This window comes from Symphodus melops (assembly GCF_947650265.1).
Source record: "Symphodus melops genome assembly, chromosome: 19".
Lineage (NCBI taxonomy): Eukaryota > Metazoa > Chordata > Actinopteri > Labriformes > Labridae > Symphodus > Symphodus melops.
The window spans coordinates 12,350,906-12,367,426 of record NC_136709.1 but is presented as its reverse complement, the minus strand read 5'-3'; the positions used below and the strand labels follow the sequence as shown (position 1 = coordinate 12,367,426).

Sequence of the window (16,521 nt, the reverse complement as noted above, 5' to 3'; positions counted from 1 at the left end):
GTCCACAGAGAGGTGTGCTAAAGCTGGATTATCCACTTGTTGGGATGCTTTTGACCCAGTGGATGCAGCATGCCACCCTTACACGCTGTTACATCTGTGAGTGTTTTTTTTCCCACTTGTTTGCGGCCAAGGATGGAATGGCTGTAGGAAATGAGACCAAAACCTCTCATCCTCAGATTACCATAGTTAGTGATTCATGTATGTGGATAGAAAATAAGGTCAAAGTCATTATGTAAGCATTTGAAAGGGATGCATTACAATGAACCTAATTTTCTCTATCCTTGAATACTTTTTATATCAAACTGAAATTCTAAGACTGTTCCAGGCTTACAGAAAGTTAGTTTGTGGGATGTCTTTAATAACCCAAGCTCATATACATAAAGATAAAAAAAACACAACCACCATCAGCTGTTGTGTGTGTTAACCTTTAGATTGTGTAATGATTGTCCAGTATTTTTCACTTTGATGCTGAGTGCTCCACTGCTTCTGGATGCTACAATGGAGGATATCTGCCACCATTTGGAAATCTTAAAGATAAAAAGTCAAAGTAAACAGTTCAAATCAGTTGTATTATCTTTATATTGATTTTTCATATTATAAAAGAAACATAACTAGACCTGCAAATAGCTTTTATCTACCCACCTGCTGTCTTTCTCTTGGTTGGGATACATGATCATGACTCTGTTCCCATCAGGAAGGAGAGTTGTTGTCAGCAGGTTGCTTCCTGTTCTCCGAACGTGTCTGAAATTACTGTCAGTTTGGACGCTGCGAGGAGCGTTCACATTGTTGTGCCTCTTCACTGAATTGAGAATGAATATAAGGGTGTGGGTGAGAGAGCCAGAATGAAGAGGGTTAAGCTTCATACACATCATTATTCTGGTTTGTTATATAGAAAAAATCATTGGCAGGAAAAAAAAGTTTATATAGCTTATTGTAATGAATTTGATATACCAAGAGACTCCTGATCTCCATAAGAAAAAGTCACACTCACTTGTGTATGGATAATGATACAGAGATTCTTCCATATTAGTTGGTAAGATATCATGTCTATGGACAGAGATATGTTGTCCCCCACTTATACCAACTGCTCTCAGAGGAGGGTTTCGAGGCATAAACGGTTGCAGTTCAGGCAGGTTGATCTCAGTAGTGGCGAGAGAAGCTCCAGGGCACTGGGAACATGACTTTAAGAGGTATATTAAACAAGAAGTGATGAGAATACAACCAACTTGTATGGCCTTGATTACACTGAAAACCACAAGCAGACACTCATGCTTCATCTTCAAATGTATAAAATAAAAAATACACATTTATATGCATCTTATAGGGAAATGCAATAATAACTCATCAATAACAATGTTCATATTAAGGAAAGAAGTCAAAGGCCTAAATTAAGAGTGACAAATGAGCAGTGATGAGGTTTGAGCTTTTCTTTGTTTTAATGAGAAAACCCAGGATCTCTGCTCACTCATTTCTATGATTAACAAGCAGAGGGGGTCGTGTTGACCAGGCTAATAGGGGGTAAATCCACTGGTGCATTATCGGCCGGGCACATTTCATCTAATCAGCAGGATGATGCCAGCAGGCTTAGGCTGCTTTTAATTCAGAGCTGCAGGAGAATTACTGCCCTGGTCTCTTGTTACATGGACATCAATTCAGTCGGACTAAAAGAGTTTGATCCAGGATTTTCCCCTGATTTCATGGCAGCGTTGAGGTTGTTGGCATTGTTTTCAATTCAGTTGGTTTTGTATCTTACATGATCAGGCCCATTATCAGGTTTTGGGAAAACAAGGTTTTAGTTCATCTGTGGATCTGCTATATGCAGGACTACAAAGAGAGTAGGAGCATCCTTTAAACTCGCCTTATTCCTGGCCCTAAAACACGTTATGAGGAACACTTTGAGATATATATATATATACACACACACAAAATGAATGCAGAAATGTGGCCAGGATTTCAGAGAAACTTTTCAATTTAAACCTGAAGGCAGACATATAGTAACAGAGGCCTCGCTTTACATCAGGGAAAAGGTATTGAGGATAAATAGAGAAGTGTTGATTTTTAAAAAAAAATTTTTTTCAAGTGTTCTACAAGTTTCAAAATAAGAAAGTCACAATCATGGTATTTTTCCACTCACTGATTGATCAGCACTGAGGAGTTCAGCCCGTGTTCTTTCCTCCAAGGTGACCGTTATACCATCGAGTACCTGCAGAGAAGACAGACGAAGCACCACAGCTGGTCTGTGGAGAGAATTTTTGGCCACCTGGAAGAGGGAGAAAAAAACCCCAAAAAAACCCCAACAATAAATAATGCTGATCATAACTAGTTTTCCGCATTATGGACATGAAGCCTGACTGATATCTGGAATAACCATGCTGTTGTGTGAATCCTTACAAAGTTAGTATGTTCTAAACAGCTATTCCAGAGACCCAGCTGACAGCATCAGAGACCACCTAACCCAGCTGAGGGGACCCCTCTGGCCTGGATAGAAATTAAGCCAGTTCATTCATAGACCATTATGTTCCTTAAGGACACTGCTGCTGTTTTGAAATTGCGAGTGTATGCCAGTGGATGCCCAGTGGAAAAGAGGAGAGAGACTCATGCCAGGGAACATGGGTGAGATAGGAATCTCATGCTGTCAACAGCAGGAGGTATTGTCTCTGGGGTAGCTGCTGGCCTCTGCTCCCTGGCTGGCAGGATTAACTCTTCCTATGGGAAAAGAAGGGGGATGGGGTCAAGGACTGTAGAGACTTCCACAGCTGAGCAGAACCCAGCAGATGATAGAGAGGCCATGGGCTTCATTGGGTCCTGATCCATGAGCTTCAGATGGGTGATGTAACTGGGCCAATAGGGCCCTGCCATTTGGTCAACGGATTTGTCTCTGATGCCGGCCAGTTTGAGGCACAGCAGATGGGCCATCATGTAATCGCTTAATTTGGAACCTCAGAGTTACATTGGGATAGTGGTCTGGATGGTGCAAGTGAGAAATTGAGCCTGTGAGCATACTTTTAATGATTTGCTTTCAAGTGAACAAGTTCAAAGTGTCCTGTGGCAGACAGCTAATACGTTCGCATCACTGGGTGAAGATTTAAAAAAACAAACCTTTAAACATCTGTAATACTCACAGGGTTGCCGACAACAGAGAGCTCCGACAGCGAAGGAAGAACTTCTAGTTTTTCAAGCTCTGCGATGTCCTTTAAAAAGTAAAGAAACAAAGAAATGAGAAATATTTTCTCTTTAATTAATTCTCCTTCACTACCCATTCATGTAAGGTTTCTTTCATATTCGTAGCAGCCTGCTGTGTGTTGATAATGGAGACATATGTACTAGGCCTGACCCCTTCATAATTTTGGTGTTGGGAGGATGGAAGCAGCTGATGGGAGAGATTACATGTGTGAGCTCATATTAATCTCATGGGAGAGTTTGGGCACGCAACAGGGCATCTGAAGTGTTTTCAGTCATTCACAGGTTTATGGCTGCATTTGGCTGTGATTCAAAGACACCCCCCACTGTGAGAACTGCTGCGCTGGGTTGATTGCTGTATTTATGTCTTAATTGAATGCATGAAAACATTAAGGAAGTGAAGGGAAGAAGAAACTGGCAACAAAAGTGCAAATCACTTGCCCTTGGTGAGAAGGATATGCAGGCTGAGAAGCTGATTACACGTTTCCTGATTGTTCACGTCTGTCTTCATACACACTGCCCTGACCTTCAATCAAACTTGATTTTCCTTAATGCTACCCTTGGCATACCACAGGGGGTAATGACTCATGATTACTATACTTCATGTCTTACTTTGCAAATGTAGGGAAAAGTAATAACCCTGTATGCTGAATGAAATACATTCTTCAACATACATTTTACATAAGAACCAATCAGTATGTTTGTAAATCAGAAAACTACACAAAAGCTCACTGTGACCTTGGAGGTCATCCAAAAAATGCTGTTTAAAGACAATCTGAATATAAACGGAATCAGCCGGTAAAGAAGTGTCTGCTTCTTGAGTTTAACCTGCAGCTTGTTCGAGCCAAGACAAAGCTTGCGGAGCTCAGTTAAAGGATGCAGATGGTTAAGCTCCCGGATTCGATTCTCTGCTAGGTGCAGTTCCAGCAGGACGTTTTGCGAGTTTAAAGAGTTTTCAGCCAGAGCTTTGATGCGATTCCTGTCCAACACAAGCTCTCTGAGCAGGTGATTGCCCTCCAATCCCTCCACCTGGCTGATCTCATTATCTAGAACAGAGAAATCTGTATCAAAACAATGTAAATAAATCTCAAACATTAGTTTAATACAACTGTAAATGTCTTACACCAAACAGCATTCAGGGAAGTATTTTCAGGCAATGTTACTTTTTTGCTACTGAAATTACACAGGCATCTTCGAAAAGGATTCCAAGCCAAAAAAAAAAGTAAAGAAAGGACAAGTAATGTTGCCTTTGTGGGACAAATAGCCCTGAAAAAGCAAAACTCAATCAGAGGCCATCAACAGTTATTGAAAAGAAAGTCAGGGTTCTTTTCTTCAAGTCTCATCGCCCACCTGGCCTTAGGTCTATGGGAGACTTTGTTCTCAGTGTTTGCCTTTTCACAGACTCTTTACACGGATCACAATTTGTTAGATCGGGGTTGTATGCCAACCATACATACCTTGGAGAAAGAGTGCTTTAAGATTGGTGAGCCTGCTGAGCTGCAGATTGGCCATATTGGAGATGCCATTGTGACTCAAATGCAGCACTTCCAGGCTGCCCATCAGAGGATCCAGACTGCCAGTGGGTCCAGTTTCCCTTCAACAAAATCACATAATGACAGTCTGTGGTTAAATGAACATCTCCTTTGTCACTCCTGCTGTCTCTTTTAACTTCACAGGTGCAGACCACCCAGAGGCAATCAAACATATGCCTGTCACAAGACTGCTCATATACTGGTCTCCACCAAAGGAAGTACAATTGTTCAGATCATATCATTATTCCTAAAATATACTGACAATGTAGAAACTAGAAATATACTGTCAAATATCTTAATATATTGACTTTATATTAGACATTACATCTCTAGAAACAGTGAATATTTCTGAATAAATTACTACACAAACTAATTTCTATTAAATAACATCATGTACTTAAGGATTTTATAAGGGTTTATATATGCCTATTATGAAAACTTAGCTGTTAGAGAGAGCAGTTTCCTCATTGGCTGGTCAGTGCTGCCCCCTTATGGTGACAGTCTAAACTTTCATCATCATACATTTAACTTAAAAACGGTGGAAAAATACAAATCACAAAAATTAAACTTACACTTTGCCTTTGGAAGGGCTCTGTTGGCCATAACCACTGGAGTGAACTTTGCTGTAGAGTATCTGTCTGTTTGTCAGATGGGCCTGGGTCTTTTGTCTGGGGAAGATGGACTCAATGTGGTTGTAGTTCAGACACAAAGCCTGTAAAGAAATATTTTATTGCTCACAACTCAGTTGCATTAAAATTGAGCGTTTGAATATTTGACCTGAAGGGTTCTTTTTACTTTGATGTTGGGCAGGTAGATGAGGCCTGAAAAAGAGGTAAGGTTGTTGTGGTCTAAGTTGACACTGCGTACGTTACAGAATAGGTCTGACGGAGACAGATCCACCGTCCTGGGAGGGGATACAAATGTTTGATTAGGATACGTGTTAATGTTCATTCATTATTGGTTGTGTGTTGTGTTTATCTGTCTGTTACCTTATAGAGCAGGACTGCAGGGTAAGGTAGATTATGTCTGTATAGTTTGAGTGGCCCAACTTCTCTGCTACCATGTCAGGTGTTAGTCTTCCTCCAAACATGTCCTTTGCATTTTCACACTCAGTTGCCTCCTGGAAAAAACAACCACAAAAAACGGTGTGCGTTATTATGCCACATCAACACAATATCTGAGATTTCTAACTGGTCTGCTTTTGTCAGTACATACAACAGCAATGCCATCCAGAGCTCGAAGGGAGGGTAGGTGGAACACAACATAAATTCGACAGTTTTCCAGTCGCTCCAACAAAGGATTTCCATAAAGGTCTAGGATGATGAGATTTGACAATCCCTGAAAAAAAAATTGAGTGCGTAAGTACACAAAACACAAAATGAAGGGAAAGTCTGACATTTTCTGTCCTTATTTTCCTCTCATTTGCCTTCAAAAAGTAGATGTCTTGTGACGTTGAAATCCGGTTGTTGCCAATGTAGAGCTCAAGAAGGGAAGAAACTCTCTGTATGGCATGCAGAGAACTGATGGTGTTGTTCTCCACAGACAGAAAGGACAGGTTGGGCATCTGATCCAGAGTGGAGGCATCCAGGATAGACAGCTGATTCCCATCTAGACTCAGTTTATTGAGGCAACGCAGTTTGGAAAGTCCTTGAGAAAAACGGACAAAGAGGTGATGAAGCTATCTTTTATTTTAAGTTTATCTTTTTATCATATTATTTCATAACGTCAGTTTGACTAACCACTGAGTGTGCTGATGTTGTTGTTGTTGAGGGAAAGCTCCTCCAGCTTCAAACAACTCTCCAGACCTTCCACATTGGAAATGTCATTATCATTAAAGGAGGCCCAGCGTAGGTTGACCAGCTTATTCAGATTGATCAGTTTGGAAATCCTCTGGCTGTCAAGGTTCAGGGCAGTGATCTAGCTCAAATTTAAGGGCCATAAACACATAAATCATGCATGATGAAATATAGATATTCGACTTAAATAACAGCTTAAATAACAGCTTAAGAAGCTATTAACTTTAAAAAATAAAAAAAACCCTGTAACAAACAGTAACTGCCTGGCAGATAAACATGCATGCTTGTGGCTTACGTTTGTAGTCCATTCAGGCTCCAGCTCTGTGTTAATACTCCATTGTGCAGGGGTGAGTAGATATAGAAGCTGAGCTGTTGACAGCAGGCTGAGACTGCGAGGCCGTTCATCATTAGTTCGTGAATGAACCAGAAGGGATGCCTACAACAGAGTTTTAACAGGTCTGAATAAAGTAAAGTGCATGAGGAAATATACAGGTATAGTAGATTTAAAAGATGATTCTTTTAAAGTCATATCTTTGTCTTTATTGGATAGGACAGCTGAAGAGAGGAAATGTTGGGAGGAGAGTGTGAGGGATGACATGAAGTAAAGGTGTAAGGTTGGATTTGAACCCATGGCCACTGTGATGACTTGGGGCACATGATAAAGCCTTGGTTATACAGTACGTTCCACGAGTATTCCGCAATGGGGCACAAAGCCATAACCTCAATAATTAATTAAAATCTCCATCCATGTTCTGTGAGTTCAGTGCTCAGAACTAAATAAATGTTGGCCGAAAACATGCATTTATTTGTTTCTTTTGAAAAACAATTATTGTGATTGTGTGTGCCTCTATGTGTGTTTCTGTTATTTATTCTGTATTAGACAGAATGCGCAGTGGACGGAGTAACAGGAGGACAGTATGGTGTTGGTAGATGTCCTCCTATCCGATAAAAAAATCAATTCAAATACGTTAGCACGTACACTGATATTTAAATGTGGAGTTGGTGCACTGTTGGCATCCTGTGTGTCTCAGGATGTCCTCTAAATAGCAGGGCCACACTGAGCCACAGACTTTAGATCAAGTTTTAGGTGGTCTAGGGCTAAGTCATTTTTTGCGTCCTTAAGATAGAAATCTTTGTGCCTGATCACGCCTCACCCCTGGGTGCCAACAAGTTGCTATGTAAACAACAAGAGCACTAGAAATAAAAAGGACAACTGCATCGTGGAAATAGTAAAATCACCTGCACTGCGCGTCAAGACATTTACAGCAGCGCCCAAAACGTTAAAATACTACTAAGAGTAAACTTTGTATATTTATCAAGAAATCGGCCGCAGACTGACCTTTTTTTTTTAATTGAATGTAAAATGTTTTGAATAATTGTAGGTATTTGATCTATGTATTGGTTTAGTCACACTGCACAGAAATCTACAGTATCTGTAAGAGCTTGACCTGGTTTATTTTGGATGCAGCAGCCATGTGAACAGCCTCCGCAGCCTCCTCCTCTGTCACCATCACATTGTCCAGGTGTGTGAGGGTGGTCAGGCGGCCCAATACAGTCTTTCTCACTGCTTCAGGCTGGAGAACAGAAGACGTCACTGTATGTCTTTTAATGTGCATTTTACAATAACTTGTCAAGGAGGCCACACCTTGTTCCAGGGGTTGTAGCGGGTGTCAAGCCTCAGCAGAGCTGGTGTGTGTTTTCTGAGCACAGCTGTATCCTCTCGAGCCTTGGTCAACTGGTTCCAGCGCACATCGAGTTGTTTAAGCTGACTCAAGCCCCTCAAACCCTCTAAGGTTACCAGGCGGTTATAGCTGGTGTCCAGAAACTCAAGGTTGTGCTGAGATTTAAATGACAGCAACAATAGATGTTAAACCTCTGTCCCAGTGTTTCCACAGTCTCTACATACACTCAACAAAAATATAAACGCAACACTTTTGTTTTTGCTCCCATTTGTCATGAGATGGACTCAAAGATCTAAAATTCATTCCAGATACACAATATTACCATTTCTCTCAAACATTGTTCATAAATCTGTCTAAATGTGTGATAGTGAGCACTTTTGCTTTGCTGAGACAATCCATCCCACCTCACAGGTGTGCCACATCAAGATGCTCATCAGACACCATGATTAGTGCATAGGTGTACCTTAGACTGTCCACAATAAAAGGCCACTCTGAAATGTGCAGTTTTGTCTCACAGCAAAATGCCACAGATGGCGCAAGCATTGAGGGAGCGTGCAATTGGCATGCTGACAGCAGGAATGTCAACCAGATCTGTTGCTCGGGCATTGAATGTTCATTTCTCCACCATAAGCCGTCTCCAAAGGCGTTTCAGAGAATATGGCAGTACATCCAACCGGCCTCACAACCGCAGACCACGTGTAACCACACCAGCCCAGGACCTCCACATCCAGCAGGTTCACCTCCAAGATCGTCTGAGACCAGCTACTCAGACAGCTGCTGAAACAATTGGTTTGCATAACCAAAGAATTTCTGCACAAACTGTCAGAAACCGTCTCAGGGAAGCTCAACTGCATGCTCGTCGTCCTCATCGGGGTCTTAACCTGACTCCAGATCGTCGCCGTAACAGACTTGAGTGGGCAAATGCTCACATTCGATGGCGTCTGGCACGTTGGAGAGGTGTTCTCTTCACGGATGAATCTCGGTTTACATTGTTCAGGGCAGATGGCAGACAGCGTGTGTGGCGTCGTGTGGGTGAGCGCTTTGCTGATGTCAATGTTGTGGATCGAGTGGCCCATGGTGGTGGTGGGGTTATGGTATGGGCAGGCATCTGTTATGGACGAAGAACACAGGTGCATTTTATTGATGGCATTTTGAATGCACAGAGATACCGTGATGAGATCCTGAGGCCCATTGTTGTGCCATACATCCATGAACATCACCTCATGTTTCAGCAAGATAATGCACGGCCCCATGTTGCAAGGATCTGTACACAATTCTTGGAAGCTGAAAATGTCCCAGTTCTTGCATGGCCAGCATACTCACCGGACATGTCACCCATTGAGCATGTTTGGGATGTGCTTGACCGGCGTATACGACCAGTTCCCACTAATATCCAGCAACTTCGCACAGCCATTGAAGAGGAGTGGACCAACATTCCACAGGCCACAATTGACAATCTGATAAACTCTATGCGAAGAAGATGTGTTGCACTGCATGAGGCAAATGGTGGTCACACCAGATACTGACTGGTTCTGAGTCCCCAGACCCTCAATAAAGCAAAAACTGCACATTTCAGGGTGGCCTTTTATTGTGGGCAGTATAAGGTACACCTATGCACTAATCATGGTGTCTGATGAGCATCTTGATGTGGCACACCTGTGAGGTGGGATGGATTGTCTCAGCAAAGCAAAAGTGCTCACTATCACACATTTAGACAGATTTATGAACAATGTTTGAGAGAAATGGTAATATTGTGTATCTGGAATGAATTTTAGATCTTTGAGTCCATCTCATGACAAATGGGAGCAAAAACAAAAGTGTTGCGTTTATATTTTTGTTGAGTATATATTGCATTACATGTGACAAAGACTTTACAAATTTAAAAGCAGCTTTCTTTTGACTTTAGAAAAAACTGCTAGGTCCGAGCCCAGCAACAATGTTTTCTGGCATCAGTTTTACCATGTGAGAAATGTCATCCAGATGTGTGAACTCATTGAAGCTGATGGTGAGATGCCGCAGAGCTGTGAGACGAGAAATCTCCTTAATTTTACTCAGACTGTTGCCATGAAGGTTCAGCATCTGTCAATTTGACACAATCAAAAAAAGTATTTTGTGAGTGTTTGACATTGCTGTAGAATAATATGCAATTTGACAAGCTATAATACTTACAGTGATCTGACTGAGGACATTGGCTCTGGCCACATTAAGCAAAACCTTTTCATTCAAACTTAACAGCTTTGGCTGAGGCTTTAACACGGGCTCCATGCTAAGGACTTCCTTGTCCAGGATGACATCGTTTGAAGGAGTGCCTTTACCATTGCCTGGCAGTGCAGGATGTTCTCCATTCTATTAACAAGATAGACAATGTTATCAGCTTGGTACATACAGTAACTATCTACAAAGGTAGGCTAGGTTGACAAGTGGCCATAGGGGCTTATAGATGTTCAAATACAATGCAAATCAAATTGAAACAAATTTAAAGCTACAGGACAACAAATCCGATATCAGAATGACTGAAATATATATATTTTTTCTGTTGAAATTGAAAGCCCCTAATGTATTTCATGTTTTAGAATTTGGCTGTACATAGAAAGTTGATTTAAGAAAAAAACAAAAACATGAATATTTACAACACTAAAACCAAATCTACTTACCCGAGTGGTGTATTCAAAATAAATGATGTACTCAGGCAAGATGAGTTCATGGTCAAACACAAACCACTGTCTTTGTCGGGGACTGCAGTCAGGACCAGTGTTTGTTTTTGAGTAACGAGAGCTCTCTGCTAAAAAAAAAAAAAAAAACATACAAAGATACAGTAAAATAATGCTGAATAAGAACTGAGAAAAAAACATCTTCTTTCACCCAGTATTACAGTGTTCACCTTCACACAAAGCAATTCTTTGCTTTGCGTCCACATTGCGATAAACAGAGAACGCTCTGGGATAGCTGTTTCTGTTTACTGGTTCTCCCTCCCTGAAAGGCGTGCTGTGTCCCACAAACACTTTGGAAACAATAATCTTACCTTAGGGGGGGGAAAAAAACAAAAGAATCAAGCTTCCCCAGTTGTCACAATGTAGGGTAATATAAAGACATAATGGTAACAATGATCAAATGTAACTCACCACGCCTAAAGGGGATCGTATCTGTACAGTGCTGAGGCTCGCCTTGGCTGGCCTGACTCAGTGTGTGTTTGATTCTTGGCTGTTCTGTCACAAACAGGCTGTTGGATAAAGGTATAGCACCCTCTATCTGGGACTAGATCAGAGTCAACATGGTAAAGGTTAGCATGATCTAACTTTTGAATCCAACCAAAACCAGTCTCTACAACTCACTATAATGCTTAAATGGTACAACTTGACTGTGTCATGCATAAGTTTTACAGTATATGTATCTGTAAGGGAATCATTTCTGTTTTTTCACAGTACGTCACTTACACAGGTACAAAAAGGATAAGCAACTAATCCTTATCTTACTACAGGCTTGTGTTTTTCTCAACATGCCCAGTGGCATAAATTATTGGTGAGTGGGCTGAATGTTGTTGAATTAAGGTCCTAACAATAACACCAAAGTACACACCTTATTTTGTTTGGATGTTTTGAAGCCTTCCTCGAGAATGTGCAAAATTTCTTCCTTTTCATCATTGCCTTCAGGATCAACTATGTAGAACAAGTGCTCCAGCCGACGTCTGTAATTCCTTCTTGAACAGTTTAGTATCAACATAATGACGTCACTAATGTTAACATGTCTAAAAACACAAAGTCTTTTTTTTTTATTTTTTTTAGTTATTGTAATATAGTTTAGCTTACTGTGAAAAGTTAGGTGACTCTTCGCTGGTTAGTAGGTTGTGAAATTTGTCCTCGAAACGAAGCCTCAAAGCGCTGTTGTGGATGCGGATAACTTTATTGATCTTAAGACCATTGATGCCATAAACCTTGAAGTCTGAATGAGAGAAGCGGGAAAGCAGGAGGTCGCAACAGGAAGTAAACCTGTTTGGAACAAAAAAGTTAAACTTGCATTGGATATATTCTCTGCAGTTGTCAAATTTACGATTTCATTTTAAGGCTCAAAGGTCTGTACCAAGGGTCTGTGGAGCAGCCCTCCTCCAAACGAATATTCCCAACACTTTCTAGCTCCATCAACAGAAACTGCACAGTGTATTCCATCATGTTTCTGGCTTGGGAAATATCTCGCTGGGACCAGGCCTCAATCCTGAGAAGAGGAAAAGTAATGTGCCTGAGAGCAGTACAATAATAACTTGTCAATAAAACAGTTCTATCTGTAAGATATTCAAATATACTGACTCATCTATTCTCCTCGTCCATATCAACAGTCTCTCTCTCAGTGCTTCAATCTTGTTCAATATTTTGCGCTCCACAGTAGGATCATGACTGATGTCGGTGGGTGTGTCATCTGAACCTTCAGCCTGTTGAGATGACGTGTTCTCCGACATGCCGGGAGACGTCCTAGAACCAGCCGGCAATTTGGAGAGCTCCCTTTCAAGCTAGGTGGGTATCAAAATGACAAATTAACCTTGCACAATACCAAACAAATGAATCATCATAAACTATTGTTACTGTTACATTTTTTAGAAAGTTTCAAGGACTGTACACGTACATTCTTCAACATGTGATTGATTGTTCTGATGCTTTCTTTGGGTAACTGTAACATAGTTTTCTTCTTCTCCTTTAAACTGAGCTGGGTCTCTGCCAGGTCTCTCTGAGCAGTACGAACACGCATGTTGTAGTACATCATTTTCTTCATTACTGTGGACTACAAAAAAAATCACTGGTTAACTGAAACAATCAAGAGCCAAACAGTTATCGTTTTAGAAGGCCTAGATTATTTCTTTTATGCCACTTTATGCAATCTCACAAATATTTTAAGAAATATCTTTATGAACTTTGAAAAACATGAAAAGACCACGAAAATGAAAAGTGAGTGTAACACATGGTTTCTGATGGTCTCCTCACTACCTCAGCTGCTTCCTTGACTTGCTTGCTCGAAACATCGTAGGTGTCAAGTCGCTGGAGGCCTGGCATGTGGTATAGAACATGTGTGGCATAGTTACACAGCAGACACACCGGGTTTGGGGTGAACATGGGGTCTTTCAGTGCAAGTTCAATCAGATGGGGTAAGTGGGCGATCATGGTCAGCTCCTGTTAGAACGACAGAGCACACACGGCTAATTCTACTGCACAAATATGATCTGAGGTGTTAAGCCAATCAACATTGGAGACAGCACGTTTTTCTGTTTATCTGTAAGGTCGCTATTTTTGTTTATAACGACCTTGAACCAAATGTGACTTGGATGAAATACTCTGAATGAGTGTCTCAGCTACAGTCTACATCTTGAATGCATGACAAACACAGAAGAAGCCTTTTTTTGATCACGTTTTAAATGAATGTAATCGTGACTATGTCATTCAATGAAGATTGACAAAAACATAAATCATGCTTCTCAATAACTCAATGAAAATATTGTGTAGCTAGCTCATTGTAGACTTGATTGATATTGTGAACTTGCTGAGACCCCCACATTTCACAAGAATGAGATTTGTCCCTTTCTTTGGATCAAGGATTTTAATAATATTTTAGAAAATGAGCAGAAAACATTAATAAAAGCATGTGTCTGTTTTTAACATTACCTTAAAGGAGCCGATCTTGTTCCCGGAGAGATTGAGATTCTGAAGGCTGACATTATGGTCAAGGCCATGCCCTTTAAATATGTTATGAGAAATATGTTATTATTCTATTCCGACAGTTGATTGAATCTCAGTCAAAAGTAGCTCAGAGAGCACAGACAGTTTAAATAACCTACCGATCTTTTCAATGTTGTTGTCCGCAAGGTTAAGTTCTTTGAGATATTGAAGTGAGTTCAAGCCCTTTGGGAAAAAAAAGAAATTTGAAAAAATGAGGAAAAATTATAAAATGAGAACATTTAACTGATATGAAAATTTGTGTTTTGGGGGGAAATTTTCCTTAATTAAATTCACAAGTTAGCTAACTTGTAGGACGTCTGTGATAAACATGCAATCACACAGACAAGAAGATTAGAAGTGAATTCAGATGTTCATATTCAAACCTGTATCTGACTTATACAGTTATTGTTGAGCCACAGGACTTCCAGGTCACCCAGCATCTGCAAGTTCTTTATTTCACAGATATGATTGTTATAAAGATAGAGTTTCTTCAGTTGCCGACACTTTTGCACACCTGATATTTCCTGCAAGAAAACAACATTGAACAAATTACTCTTTAATGAAATGTGACATCTCATGTACAGTTAACTTGTGAAGAAAGCTGTTTTGCTTAAGCGACTGCTTGTGGCACAGAATTTTTTATTTTTTTTTACATTCAATGGAAGACACAAATTCAGATAATAAAGCATAAGGTTTAAACTTTTCCCAAAAAATGCTTTATTGAGTGACTGGAAACTTACTGTCAGATTGCACTGGACAACCCAGAGCTCCTGAAGCAGAGTACAGCACTCGAGTCCATCAATGTGATCGATGCTCTGACCTACTATGGTGAGCTTACAGAGTCTGGGGAAGAAGTTAAGACCGACCATCCGGGGGAAACCAGAGAAGAACATCTCCAGGGAGCTGATGTTGCTTCCTTCTTGAGCAATCTTTTCATAGGACACTCCATTGGTAATACACTACAGAGAAAATAAAGACTTTAGCTCGACTTGACAGAATCACTTAATGATCATTTGGCATGTAAAATCAACATTGAGATTACTTTTTGACCCAATTTGACACGACCATAAGGTCAAAGGGCACCTGCTCTGCCAACTTAGATAAATTGCTAGATAGACAATTGACAATGCTGATTTATTTGGTGGAGGCAGTAGCAATATAACTGGCTCTAAACCTATATGTCCATGTACCATGTTAAAGGGATACTTCACCCATTTACTTGAAGCTGTGTATCATTAGAAACATGGTAGTAGTGTTGAATGGTCATGAATCCAGCCCTCATTTTGCCCTGAGACGAGAAATGCAATATGACGCTTTTTGCATCACATGAAGAAAACTTTCAAGCAAAGAAAAACATATTTTTCTCGTCTCAGGGCAAAATGAGGGCTGGATTCACGACCATTCAACACTACTACCATGTTTCTAATGATACAAAGCTTCATGTAAATGGGTGAAGTATCCCTTTAACTGAACCAGAATTCAACACTCACCAGTTCTTTGACCACCTCCTCGTCTCTGCGGGGCTTCTGTTTGTCGCTCGGTATCATAGCTTTAATGTCATGAAACGTGCCCTCATGCTATAATCACCTTAAACAGTGTATTGACAGCCTAAAGAAAAAGTCATATTATCAAACGAAAAAAAAAAAGAAAAAAAGTCTGAGTTAAGTAAGCAAACAAACCAACATTTTCCACACATGTATGCTAATTTAGCTCGCCTTGAAAGTTGTCACGGGAAAGTTGAAGTTGGGTACAGGTATCTGGATTGTTCGCTTACAAACCGTAAATGTCAATAATTAACGTAAACTATATCCGATTCAATCTACCGTGGCAGATACTTTCACGGTATTCTTCATAGAAAAGTAATGTATTCCCGCGGACTTCTGGAGCTCCAACAGTCTGAAGCCCATCTGAGTTCAGCAATGTTTGGCATCTGCTGCCTGACTCCGGACACCAGCGTCTGGTTGCTAAGGAGCCATGTTGAAACTTTTTTTTTGCGGTGCTGCTCATACTTAGAGATACCACACGATGGCGCTACACGACAATTTCATATTTCACACAACATACTTTCTGCATTCATGTTTCTTGTATGCCTTAGATATAATAAATAAAAAGAACAAAAAATACCATTGCAATGATGTCCTCTTTTGAACACTTCTGTGAGAATTACTGACATGTAAATATGGCGATCATCTCCTTATGCACCTCTGAGCCTCCCTATTTCCCCTGACTTATCAGTATGTTAGGTCACACCTCCCTATGTTACCTCACCCGGCACAATTCTCATCACATTCGCTCCTAAAATGTCAAACACTTCGACTAGTTTTATTGCCTAAAACGCCGATTCATATTTGAATCTGCCCCAAAACAACAACCCTGATCCTAGCGGACACCGTGACGTCATCGTCGGAGCAGTGAACTAAAACAATCAACCTCACTCCTCTCTCATCCTGCTCCCAGACCGACCAGCACACTGCACCGCCTCATCTGTGGCGTCCACAAAACCCTTAGACTCAGGAGAAGACCAGTAAAGAAGCTGCATTGTTTGTGTCCATTTCGGTTAACCGCTCATTTTCAGTTCAACCCCGGTAGAGGAGAAGAAGGAGTCTGGTAGCCGTTAAATCGGTCCGTTAAC

The 16,521-nt window shown here is 40.7% G+C and overlaps 1 protein-coding gene across 8 annotated transcripts; it reads right to left on the bottom strand.

Moving 5' to 3' along the window:
- Positions 1 to 337: 337 nt before the first annotated feature.
- Positions 338 to 16,414, bottom strand: lrrc9 (leucine rich repeat containing 9). Of its 8 annotated transcripts, none has more exons than XM_079370380.1 (33): positions 16,325 to 16,414; positions 15,380 to 15,497; positions 14,630 to 14,848; positions 14,273 to 14,413; positions 14,009 to 14,072; positions 13,836 to 13,906; positions 13,164 to 13,346; positions 12,805 to 12,960; positions 12,492 to 12,691; positions 12,268 to 12,399; positions 11,997 to 12,176; positions 11,767 to 11,887; positions 11,313 to 11,445; positions 11,072 to 11,212; positions 10,845 to 10,972; positions 10,360 to 10,536; positions 10,150 to 10,269; positions 8,154 to 8,345; positions 7,957 to 8,082; positions 6,804 to 6,944; positions 6,452 to 6,629; positions 6,139 to 6,359; positions 5,928 to 6,050; positions 5,702 to 5,832; positions 5,508 to 5,616; positions 5,285 to 5,424; positions 4,638 to 4,774; positions 4,009 to 4,226; positions 3,123 to 3,191; positions 2,135 to 2,260; positions 992 to 1,181; positions 643 to 799; positions 338 to 527 (listed from the first exon to the last, which is right to left on the bottom strand). In XM_079370380.1, the coding sequence occupies exons 2-33, from the start codon at positions 15,434 to 15,436 to the stop codon at positions 494 to 496; spliced, it is 4,515 nt and encodes a 1,504-aa protein (XP_079226506.1). In that variant the 5' UTR covers positions 15,437 to 15,497; positions 16,325 to 16,414; the 3' UTR covers positions 338 to 493. The 8 variants fall into 8 exon arrangements, 7 of the variants coding, with proteins under 7 accessions (XP_079226506.1, XP_079226505.1, XP_079226507.1 ...); XM_079370379.1 differs by lacking the exon at positions 16,325 to 16,414 and adding an exon at positions 16,061 to 16,147; XM_079370381.1 differs by lacking the exon at positions 16,325 to 16,414 and adding an exon at positions 15,668 to 15,990.
- Between the last annotated feature and the right edge of the window lie 107 nt (positions 16,415 to 16,521).